Genomic DNA, 12,799 nt, shown 5'->3' with positions numbered 1-12,799 from the left:
TCAATATTATACTATTATATATATAGCTATAAAATGGAAATATTTTAATAAGAGTGCATTCTCAATTAAAATTGGACATAATGAAATATAAAAGTATTGACATTTTTAACTTTCATTTACAAAGGTGGTAGATGTTGACTGAGTGAACAGGTTATCCTGTTCCTGGTTTGTATAAGATAAAATGGAACCATGACAGCAAATTGACGCTCACTTTCATCCCTCTAGTTAGTAATTTAGTTTTCATAGCCTATCCATTTCATTTTAAGCCTCAAATAATGTTACATGCTGAATCACAAAGCTAAGTCTCATTAAAACATTTGAAGTCCAATTGCAAATAAGGATGATAAGTACAAAACGAATTAATAGTATAGCTACTGGCAGCTGATTTCTGTTACTTTGCTAGTTTAAGAGGATTACACTTAAACACACATTGTTCTAATAACTCTCACAGTATTTGGATGTTATTTCACTTATTCTATCACAACCTTTCAAATCAGAAATTAAATACAATATTTAGACAAGTACATAAATCCGAAAGTATAAACTTGCCTGTGCAATCAACCAGTCTATGAGTTTGTTAGCCATGACAACAGATTTGTAAGTTCGCAGATGATAATCTTTATCCCTGTCCAAAATAAAATAAATAAATATATATGTCAACCAACATATCAAAAGAGTCTAAAATTAAAGACAAACACACAAACAAAAAACCCCAACACAAGCAAAAAAACCCAACGCTTATTTTTTTCTATATAAGGTAATACAAGTATGAATTGAGCATTTTGTAATGGTTCAGAAATAAAGCTTCTAAAGTTGCCTCTGAAGTAAAGCAAGTCAAACCTTTCAGTATAGACAGAAAGGAGGCTGAACATATCTTATACATATCATTGCCAATTACATCACTGAAGTGCAAAGACAGGTGCTTTGTTATAGCTGGGACTCTACAAATGAAGTAATGGAGAGTTAGTAAAGAAGCGAGCATATTAATCAATACAGTAAGCATCTAAACATATACATCAGGACTTAGAAAGTGCTTAAAATCTGGAGGAAAAAAAGGTCATCCTGAACTTTGTTTGTAGTCATTTTAGCAGTTATACTTTTTTGTCTTCATAGTCCTTCCATCTTTTTACTTCTCACAAAAGAGCAATCTTAAGGTATGGTTTAGGTTTCCTACGTCCAAACACGAAATTTTCATCTTCAGAATATATATGCTTCTTTTGAATACGTCTCTAAGGATTTTGCAATTGGACTCACCTAATTACTGGGGTAAAGAGACTGTGAAGGCGACAGTACAGTCGTACACCCTGTTAAAGAGAAAGGTGAGGTTAGTTATATATTCATACCCCAGAGAGCATAAGGGGAATGGACACAGAAAGTTCCAATGCACTTCATGTAGCTAACAAACCAAAACTATTCAGATGCCTATTTATGCCAAAAGTTAAACATTCCAGATAACAATATCGATGATTAAATAATGAAAAATAAAGCATTTCAAACCAAGCTTCACTGACATACAAGCAAAAAAGAGTTATCTTTAAGGTAGCAATAACGTTTATTTAAGGCATAGTATTTGGAAAAAAATACACAAAACCTGAATGACAAAGGAATTTTTCTGTGTGCTAAGGTTTCCCCTATCACTGTTTTCCCCTATCACTGTTTACTGGTCTACACACAAAGCAAAGAAAGTCAAATATACACACACATATATATATATATATACATATACACACACACACACACACACACACATATATACTTCTTTTTATATTGAAATCACAAATAACTAGGAAACTTAAAAAATGAATCAACTCGGATATGTGAAATGTTCTCAATTTAAATAAATAAATAAATAAATAAATAAATAAATTTGGAGGAATTAAAAATACTAATACTACTACCACCAGAAAACAGCACTAGGAAAAAAAAAAAAAAATCACATAAGTAATCCTTAGTAGATTACAAAAAATGATTATTAAAAAAATTGTTCCAAAGTAGATTTCATCCCACAGTGTTGTGTGGTAGCTCAGTATTGAAGATTACGGTAGATACACCTTGCATTAACAAATGCCAGCAGTAAAGCCATAATGAAAAAAACCACAAATGTTATAATGAAATGCCCAAGGATGCTTCCATTTTCTACTACCTTCAAATCATGAAAATGTTAAATATTAACAAGTTTAAAGGCAAATCTTTTGCACCTAGCATAGTAGATGGACAGTACTATCTATCTGATTCCTCGTTTACTACCTTGATAAAGTACTAATAAAAGACACTCAGATATAAGAGGAAATTTAAAAGAAAAAAAGAAAAATATGTATGTACAGTTTCGTATCTATTAAAATGAATTAAAAAATACAATGGACTGAAATGTCATCTTCATAATCACCCAGAAATACAGGCAATACATCCCATACATGAAATCATTTAGTAACTAAAATACATTTTTATATTTTGTTTTTGAAATATGTTTAAAAAAAAAAAGCCAAAAATCTTTCCTTACAAATGGAAAACAAAATCCAATTCACATGAATATAGAGACAGGCAAGTGTGAGGGGATGCTGTGTATTCTTGCATAATATTTATTTCATTTCTCAAGTAGAATCTCCATTTTGAATGCATTTTTCTTTGTAATAGCAACTGCTTCACTTTTTACCTTAGAAATCACTTCCTGCATCTCACTCCTTGGATAGTATGTTCCGTCATCGTATCGGAATCTGTACAGCATGTGTTCAGGTTTGAACTGGTGCTTATCAGTAACTAAATTAAAAAAAAAAAAGTACATCATCAGCATACATACTTTCTACAGGACAGTAAAGAAGGACAAAGTCATTGATTCTAATAACAGTCCATTACAAAATAGATTTCTGACAAAGGGAAATGAGTAGATCATCTGCCGCAAGTTGCTCTATGTCAGTGGTGATATTTTTCAAAACATTCAAGTAGTCCACAGGAAACTAATGAATTTTAAGTAACAGGGCAAAGAATAAGATAAACAAACAGCCTGGAAACAATCTAGAAAATCAGGCACTTGCATGTGTTTCAGCACTTTTGCAAAGCTTATCAATCGAATAGCCAAGAAGACAGCTTCTTTTCCAATTATCAATCTATTTTTCCACAGTATCCTCTAATACTAGTCTAGCATTATCTAGATTCTAATTCTTGCTGAAGCCAATCTCAGATGAATCAATAAAGAATCCTCCAGAAACACCTGATCAGTCCTGCATTGGGGAGGGTAGAGAGCACGTCTTCCATTATACAGAGCCAGCTGAAGATCTTTGATGCAAGAGACTCGCAATTCTTACAAGGCTCTTGAATGGCCTGGGTTGGAAGGGACCACAAGGATCATCAATCTCCAACCCCACTGCCACAGGCAGGGCCACCAACCTCCCCATTTAACACCAGACCAGGCTGCCCAGGGCCCCATCCAACCCGGCCTTGAACACCTCCAGGGACGGGGCATTCACAACCTCTCTGGGCAGCCTGTTCCAGCACCTCACCACTCTCTCTGTAAAACACTTCCCCCGACATCCAACCTGAATCTTCCCTCCCTCAATTTAAAACCATTTCCCCTTATCCTGCAGTTATCTACCCTTTCAAAGAGTTGATTCCCCTACTGTTTGTAGGTTCCCTTTAGGAGCTGAAAGGCTGCAATGAGGTCACCCCACAGCCTTCTCTTCTCCAGGCTGAACAAGCCCAGCTCCCTCAGTCTGTCTTCGTAGGGGAGGTGCTCCAGCCCTTTGATCATCTCTGTGGCTCTCCTCTGGACCCTCTCTCTGTCTTTCTTGTACTGGGGGCTCCAGACCTGGACACAGTACTCCAGATGGGGCCTCACAAGAGCAGAGTAAAGGGGGATAATCACCTCCCTGTCCCTGCTGGCCCTCTCCTGATGGAGCCCAGGATTCCATTTGCTTTCTAAGCTGCAAGAGCACACTGCTGGCTCATGTTAAGTTTTCCATCCATCAGGACCGCCACGTCATTCTCAGCAGGGCTGCTCTCAAGGACTATGTCTCCCAGTCTGTATGGATGCCTGGGATTCCTCCAGCCCAAGTGCAAAACCTTGCACTTTGCTGTGTTGAACCTCATGAGGTCCACCCAGGCCCACCTTTCAAGTCTGTTGAGGTCCCTCTGAATGGCATCCCTTCCTTGCACCGTGGAAGTAAATATAAACCATTCATTTTACCAAAAATCCATAAAGAAGGATCTTATCAGGTGGACTTCCATTCAACAGAGTTTCACAAGATTTTGAGAGCAAAACCTCACAACTTCATATGTTTTCTCAAAACATTTTCATAGTCTGTCAAACTCCTCAGTATCTCCACACATCCTCCGATTTGTGGACACAGAATTTGGACATGATATATACAGTGGTTTCACCGGTGTCATATGCAAAGAAAAATAACTTCTCTACCTGCATTTGATATATCTACAGATAGTAAAGCCCAAGACATTATTCCGATTGTCTCGAACTGATGGCTTGTGCTGAGGTGATTATCCAGAATAAACTCTCTTTTACATACTATGAATTCATAATACATCAGACACAAAGTTCACACATGTAGTGCCTAGCACAAATGTTGAAATGAATTTTACTGTAGTACGATCATTTCAAAGAGGAATAGATATATTCTAAAAACAAATATTCTACTCCTGCAGAAAATACATATTCCAGTAGATTAACATACATTAGGAGTTTTTAAAATTGGATACTACAGAAGGTAGAAAACACCACCACCAGGATCGTACCGCAGAGGAAAAAAAAAATGCCTGCAAAGCGCCTTTCCATTCTTGCTTGCCCATGAAGAACAGAGAAGTCTCCTTGCTCTGAAGAATGCTGTTTTGTCTTCACAGCCCCTACTAACACAAAGCACACCAAAAACTACAGTAGTAGGCCCACAAAAGTTGCCACATCCTGAACTCCAGAAAGCAAGGAAACCAAACAAAGGTGTTTCCAACTCAAATGTATTGTGCAAAATACTAAATATATCCAGGAAATGCTGTGAGTGAAGCTGTGAATTGCTATTCATTTTAAGGTAGGTTTGGGTTTTTTTTATTCTTTTTTTCTATTATATAGATGTGATTTGGTTTGTTGTACTCAAGTAGAAGAATAGATATATCAACCACTAATATCTATCAGTTTCAGGTGTACATTTACAGGAGTATAATTTCAAATGCTTAAAGATGATAAAATGCTTCACTAACACTAAAATAAGTAACCCCAAGTTGTTTTGTATTTCACTACCACCCCTATACCCATACTCTCTTTTGGGACAGATTTTTATATGGCACACATCAGGTTTGAACAGGTTATTTTTACTTTTCTCCCAGGATAATTTTGACTCAGATCAGTATATCAATCCCTTATTGTCTTGAGAGGAAGATTCCACCTCTAATCATCAGTAGTAAGTGAATGGACAAAATATCTCACTATGACAATGAATAAACAGATTTTATCTTTTGCAAAACTGGAAAAAGAAAACAAAGAAAAAAAGCTTAGCTTCTAAGAGTTCACAGACAAGGAAGCAAAACAATGCGCATCACAACACGGGTCTGTCACAGCTGGAATGAGCCATGTGGTAGAATATGTTAGGTCTAACAAAGCCCCCTACAACATTCACAATGTGAACAACGGCCAAACTTTCTTTCTCCCTTGCTCCCTCTGTGAAAACAGATGGCTCATTCAACTTTATTTTAAGAGTTCTATTTTCACTGAACCACAGCTGGATCAACTATTCAAAGTAACATGTCTGGCTCAAATTTCAGTACTCTAATATAATTACCCATTTATCTCATGAAATTACACAATATTCATTTAAATCTGTACTGAGAAAGTCCATCAGTGTATTTGGGATATAAATTACAAGATCAAGTATCAGTATCTAAAGGAAAGCTGTAAGAAAGAAAGGAATAGACTCTTTAGCACAGTCTGTTGTGATTGGACATGGGGAAAAGGTTCAAAACTAAAAGAGGGGAGATTTAGATTAGATGTAAGGAAAAACTTTTCTTACAATAAATATGGTGAGGGACTGAAAGGCTGCCCAGAGAGGTAATAGATGTCCCATTTCTGGTAACATTCAAGGTCAGGCTGAATAGAGCTCTGAGCAACCTGATCTAGCTGTAGGTGTCCCTGTTCATTCTAGGGGAGTCAGACTAGATGACTTTTAATGGTCCCTTCCAACTCAAACTATTCCATGATTCTAAGAGAAGAATCTCTGGCAAAAGAACCATTCAGTTGGAAACAATCATGTGTGTGAAGGAAATACAATAGCATCTGGCATTTGAATGACAAAGGAAGAAAATCGCATAAACTGACATTAAGGCATTTAAGACTACATCAGTGCTGATGAATAACTTCAATGTTTTTCCTCCTAATTTTTGTATGTCTAACATGTATACAGCTAAGTGGCACTCTGTTGCTCCCACTTTCCAGCTGAGGATGTGAAAACATGGTGGCAAAGTATTAAATTCATTACTGGCTAAAGTATTTAAGCATTGCAATGAAAACTGCCAATAAATCCATCTAAATTTATGCCTTGAAACCATGCTAGAACAGCAGCTAACTTCACAACCCTTTCACTAACAGCTTTTTTTTTTTTCTTAAGTAACTGAACTTACTGTAAGCCAAACATGCCTTCAAAAGCAGAAGTTTCTCAAGAGTGTTTATATGGTCCTGCTGGATCATACCTTCTAAAAGCAACAGAGACAAGGACCAGCTCTGATAAGAATATCTGATAGGTAGAATGTTGCCAATGGAAATTACCCTGAAGAAACCAAACCTTATCAGCTCAAAAACAGAACCATTTCAGTGATACATCTCTCCAGAATGAACTTAATACAGATAGTTGACTGAAAACTTCAATATAAAAATATGAATTTTATTAAGTCTGCAACCTAGAGAACAGGGCCTTAAAATTCAGAAGTTTAAACTTTTGGTTTCTAGGCTGAATTTAGCAATTAAACTTGTAATCCTCAACAGAGGATCAGATACATTTACCAGCAGCCAGCTGTGACAGTTTTTGCTCTTTCCTAACAACTCTTAGTCCTACATATGTTCCTAAAAAGCCTCACCTACATAAAAGGCTTAAATCCTTAAATGCAGTATCTACTTCAGTCTTATTCCAAGAGTTACTTTTGCTTAGAACGTAATAGCAATGTTTCTATAGATCCTGTTTGCAATGTTGTGACAGCACAGGTCTAAATCTGATTAAATCAGCAGATCTCCAGTAAATTTTTTAGCTATGGGGAATGGCCTCATAGGTCCCTACAAAGATGTAATGAAGATTCAACATATGACCATCTTTTTGTCAGACAAAATTAAATCTACTCCAATTACAATAAGTACCTTGAAAACAAGCAAGTTCAAACTAATTATATTTACCATGGTGAATAATGCCATTCTCTAATAAAGCTTGGCCAAGATGAACACCTTCTTCAGATCTGTGTATCTCTCCAATTTCTAACAACCAGGACACAAATTCACTGAAGGAAAACAAATAAAAAAACCAAACTTGAAATGTCATGCCACCGTATCTACATTTTCTTCTCAGTTACAAGTCTAGAAAGATTTCTTATTAACTTCATAAGTGCTTCTTAAATTGAATAACCATTGGAATGCCATATCAACTTAAAAAAATAATTTCTGCTTTTTATTAATTAGACATAATACGTAGGTCATTCCAAAAGTAATGCCTCCTATTTATGCGGCTGCACTTCAAAATCTGCATGGCCATCCAGAACATGGCTTATCTTTGACGTCACTGTCACTACTGCTGAAATGCATCACTCACTGCTCACATCCACTGTTTGGTTTCCATAAACATTCAGCAAATGTGGAATGTCAATGGGTGCCATTTTTTCATGCATTTTTTTAAGTCATCTGTCAAACAGCAACAAAATACCACCAACATCTGCCCCTGATGTCATAAGCCAATGAAATAAAATAGGAGGCGTTATTTTCTGAGGAGCCCTAGTACATGAAAGTATCTCTTGATATGCCATATCTTTTCTGCACGTATGTTTCATCCACTAACATGGTGAATATTTTCCTTCCTTTCTATGATTTTTTTTTTTTTAAATTAGAATAGAGAAAACTGAACAGGCCTCAAATTCAAGGAAATCCTAGGAGTACTACTACACTTGCACTGGGCAGATATGCAATGATGGCAGGATGTAATGGCAGTATGACAGAACAGTAGGCCTGTTATTTCTGAGACATTCTGAGCACAGAAATAAAGTATGTGGTGCACAATGAGGAAATACTGTGTTTATGTTGCTATAGATCTGGTGCAGTCCAGAGATATCAATCATATGGCACATTAGATATTTGTACATCTGTTACAAATCAAAATATTGCACAGAAAGGCAGTGCAATACTCATGGGTTCTAACTGGTGACCCGAGAATAGCATGCTTCAAAAGTGTTCATTTCAAAGACAGAACAGAAAAACCACCTTTCATTTAAAGGTTTAAATGTTTTACACAACTCCATATGATGAGTGTATTCTTCACCTTCTTCCAACAGTCCCTCTGAGGAAATGATTCAATCACAGCTCAATAATTAACCTTAATCCTAGTTTCAACTCTCACAAGCTACAAGATATTGGATAGTACATGAAAATTTCCTTTTTCATTTCCTCTTTTGAACACAGTGGTAAGAATCTTCACCAAAACAGACGGTTGTGTAAAACAGTGACGGTACTTTTATGAAGACATTTCCATACTCATCTGTCTTATGGTCAGATGAAATAAGGATAAGCTCTCTGCCTCCAAAAGCGTTTTGGTTTTTTTTTGGTAATATACATAACATCTAACATTACAGTACCTATTGCTTTCTCTTCCTCTTGCATGCATGAGGAACATGGCATTCTAAAGATCTTCCACACAATAGGGTTAAATTTTTTAAGTATGTATGCTGCATTAAGTAATTCCATATCTGACGTTCAGGCAAGAGGAGAAGGGAAACAGTTTTAGAGACAGATTTGTTTTAGGTGAGTTAAAGCAAATTTAAAGACTAAACTAGGCATTACGGAAACAAAAATGCATTGAACAAGTAGAAAATTATTTCTCTAAAGAAATTATTCTATTGGATGCATTTTCATAGTTTCAGCCTTTGCAGCCTTGATCCTTTAAAAGCTACACATCCAGTTTCAGGCAGACCATTTTACATTTTGACTATTCTGAGAGACAAATAGTTCTAACAGACAATGTGTGGTTTTCATAAAATCCCAAAGAAGATTTAAAATGTATTTTTAGAGAATTAAAATTCCTGGTCTTGAATGCATGTAATACCTTCCAAGAAAGCATTTGGGGAACGTGGTTAATTTCCTCTTCCTGTCTTTGATGAGACTCCCTTGCTTGCACATCATTTTGTACAGTCTTTCTCCTTGCTCAGAGATCATCACCCAAGTGTCTTGCTCCATGCCCAATTTTAAACCTGTTAAAAATACAATAAAATTTTATGAAATGACATTGCCATTACATTTCAAAATCTTCATCAAAATTGAGAAGCGCTATCAATATTTTACATATTAACAAACAAAAGGAATTGGTTTTCATTATTTTACTGCAAATCAAGACTTATCTGTGAACATCTAATCTTCATAAAGCATAATCAAATGAAAGAAAATACATCTAAAAATGTAATCCTAGCTGAGAGTGAATTCAATGACCACTGAAAACTCTACTGAACTATTTCGCTTGGCACATTCTCTCCCTTTTATTCAGCCTCGCCATATGGACTGCAAATAACGTAAGCTGAGCTTCTCTCAGTACATTGAATCTCCAAGTCTCCCAAATTCAATGGTCCAGAAAGCTCCAAAACATGGCATACCAAGCTGCATTACCATGTTTTACATTCTGTATTTACCTAGTCTAGAGATCACTGCAATCTAAAGATCTGCGTGAGATGAGGGGTACATAGCATCACTAAGAAGGAATGCATGGGCAAGCTCTGCCACACAGTGTAGTAAAGGAGGCAGTTAATCACGTGAGCCTCACTCACAGCTCAGGAGTTTGCCAAGTGTGTTTATTTAATTTAGTTGGTGTCTGACTCACAAAGGAGGAAAAACACTGTTCTCAGATGTGCAGTCACTTACACTTCAGGGTAATTGTACAAAAATATATAATCCATGAACAGGTTCTATATATTATTCAGCAAATACGCAATTAAAGCACCTTTATGTTCACAGTGAATTCCTGAAAAAGTGTTTACAGCTGTGTTTAGACACTATCTGAATTCTAAAAACAGGCCCATTTTTGTTTCTGAGTGATCTGAGAACCTTTTAGCAATGAAGTTGATGTATCCTGCTTTTTAATAGGTATATGTAGATGTTTTGAAGAAACTGTGCTGGAGGGGATGCATACATTTATAAGAGGATGAAGTAATTGAGATATTCGAGGAATACTTGTGAAGATTCTGTGTTACAAACTGAGCGTGTACCAAATCCTCTCGTGTTCTAGCCTTTTCTTGTTTCTTCCCTGGATGTCTCCTCAGTGGCAAAAGCTTTATGACCTCCAAGGGCCGAGTAATTCCCCAAATAAGAAGATGCTAAAATCTTTTCCTGACTTTGAGAAGGCTACTTTTGACCTCAGGACTGGGAAGGTTTAGGTCAGACTCACCTCTGCTAGCAGTATAATGTAAAATAACAAGAATACAACAACACAAAATATTCCTACTTACTCTTTGTATTCCTTACCTAAAAGTGCCAATCATCTAGAGAAACCAAAAAGCTTAGCAAAAGTGAAGTGGGATTTGTTAGAAATCTTTTTTAGCCAGATTCGGACAAGCTCCTCTGTTTTTTGTTGTATTTGATGTTATCTCTTCCACACTGTTTTTCATTCAATATTCTAAAATGCTGAGGCTTGGGAACTCTAAGGCACCTTTTTAGCTTTTTCAGTATTAGTTATCATAAGTACTATTAGTCAGTTCTCAGACACTCTAGTCGAAACTCTAATCCTATGGCAGATGTTATACAAAAAACATTCAGTAGTCAGTCTTAAAAGACCAAAGAAACACTGTTTATACTCCTCTCAGAGTGAAGTCACAAAACACTGGATACTACAACAGTCCACAGGAAATCTAGGCAGACCAGAAACAGAAACATAGATCTGACTACAAGGTCATACTTTCTTTCAGTACCAAGGCTCCATACTTCCTTACTAATTAGGAAACTCAGCTTACAAATGAAATCAGCTTCAGAAGTTGATGATGCGTCATCTTTCCCTGTTTCTATTTTGTGAACGGTTTCACCTTTAATACACAGTGTTATTTATAGTCACATAAAAAAAAAAAACAGGATCAATTTTAAGCCAAGTATTCTTCCACCTTGGTTCAGAGATTCAAAAAAAGATAGTTGTTTGGTAATGGTGATTTTTTACTATCTTTGATTAAGGAGAAATGAAATATGGGGTTGTGGGTATATTCCGTACCACTTCATGCTGGATCATCTACATGAAGAAACTTAGAAAACCTGCTTGTTTCAGTGATTCAAATTTCCATTCACAAAATGTGTAAAGATCCCAAAAGGCATTCAGAATAGACCCTCCTAAATCACAGACCATTCTCAGGCCTTAATGAAATTATGACAACATACTCTGGTTAAAGATAAGCTGCAAAATCACACATAAAGTCATCTCCCTATTTCCAAAATAACATTCACTACCAAAATATACGATACAAGACATTACGTCCTTCTCAGTACAATTTTATTTTTTTCCAAGCTGATATTCATAAACCATCAGCTGAACCTGATATCAGAAATTTGCTTAGCAGCTGGTTTTGTTTTATATCTCAACATATAAATACAGTATGGCTTTCTGGTAAATCAACACAAGGAAATTTATTAACCTACCTTTTCGTCTCTCTCGCTCTTTCAAAATAGCTTCCAGCCATTCTTGCTTCTCTTCAGGAGTTTTTGCCATGCATACAAACCATTTGTTCTTAGCTGTGTTGTGGATCTTCCAGCCATTAATGACAGTGTGGCCACTACTGTGATAGTCAGCTGAGAATAGATAAAATGGCTTAAAGACCAAGAACTCTTAGAAAATAAATACTCACAATCCTTAAGAACTCCTATCATGACACATAGAAATTATAAAATATGGAAAACAAAACAAAAAAGCAGAACAGATTTAAAAAAAATGAAAGTTATTTGTGCCATTTCTGAACTAGTATACCTTAGTGAGTGATACTTTTAACTTTTAGTCAACTCAACATGTTTTTTATCATGTGACATAATTGCCTGGCATATGGAAGAAGACATACTCGGTGCTAAAACAAACAGAGTCCTCTTAAAAGAACAGATCGCTGTACTTAGAGTACTTTTGTTTGTGTTAAACTGTCATAAATAGTTCCATAAAAACCAGCATTGTGGTTTCATCCATTAAATGTCTCAGAGCTGTTCTGCTGGTTGAATGATTTACTATTAAGTTTATGAAAGGACTAAGGACACTGGGAGGAAAATACAACTTTGTTTTAAAGAATAAGCAAATCATTGTATCAGATATATTTTTACTGGTATTTGATGTAAAATACGTGAGTAAAAAACAATTTGTTTACACAAACTACAATATAACAAAATATAACAAAAATCCATTATAAGCAAATGTACTGTTTTTGAAATATGTTCCTAACCACCCTATTTTCAGCATGCACATAATGAGAGAGAAGTAACAACTGCTGCTAATGTTTGTAAATATCCTGAGTTTTCCCTGTTAACACGTAAAATGCTCTGCTACAAAAAATCGGTAATTTACCTCTTATTGCCCTTTCTTTATTTACATGACATTTCATGTTAACATGCTAG

General features: G+C 35.8%; 1 protein-coding gene across 1 annotated transcript in view; it reads right to left on the bottom strand.

Annotated features, from left to right (window-relative positions):
- Nucleotides 1-12,017, bottom strand: part of LOC100544077 (phosphatidylinositol 3,4,5-trisphosphate-dependent Rac exchanger 2 protein) — a 63,387-nt gene extending 51,370 nt beyond the window's left edge. The window contains exons 1-6 of the mRNA XM_010708988.3: nt 11,846-12,017; nt 9,285-9,429; nt 7,376-7,476; nt 2,654-2,757; nt 1,255-1,304; nt 550-625 (exon numbers count right to left, since the gene is read on the bottom strand). Coding sequence (XP_010707290.1) covers nt 550-625; nt 1,255-1,304; nt 2,654-2,757; nt 7,376-7,476; nt 9,285-9,429; nt 11,846-11,915 — 546 coding nt within the window. The 5' untranslated portion in view covers nt 11,916-12,017. The remainder of the gene's footprint in view (nt 1-549; nt 626-1,254; nt 1,305-2,653; nt 2,758-7,375; nt 7,477-9,284; nt 9,430-11,845) is intronic.
- Nucleotides 12,018-12,799: the final 782 nt, after the last annotated feature.

This window comes from Meleagris gallopavo, chromosome 3 (genome assembly GCF_000146605.3).
Source record: "Meleagris gallopavo isolate NT-WF06-2002-E0010 breed Aviagen turkey brand Nicholas breeding stock chromosome 3, Turkey_5.1, whole genome shotgun sequence".
Classification (NCBI taxonomy): Eukaryota; Metazoa; Chordata; class Aves; order Galliformes; family Phasianidae; genus Meleagris; species Meleagris gallopavo.
Note: the sequence above shows the minus strand (reverse complement) of the source record. Positions and strands in the feature narration are given on the sequence as shown.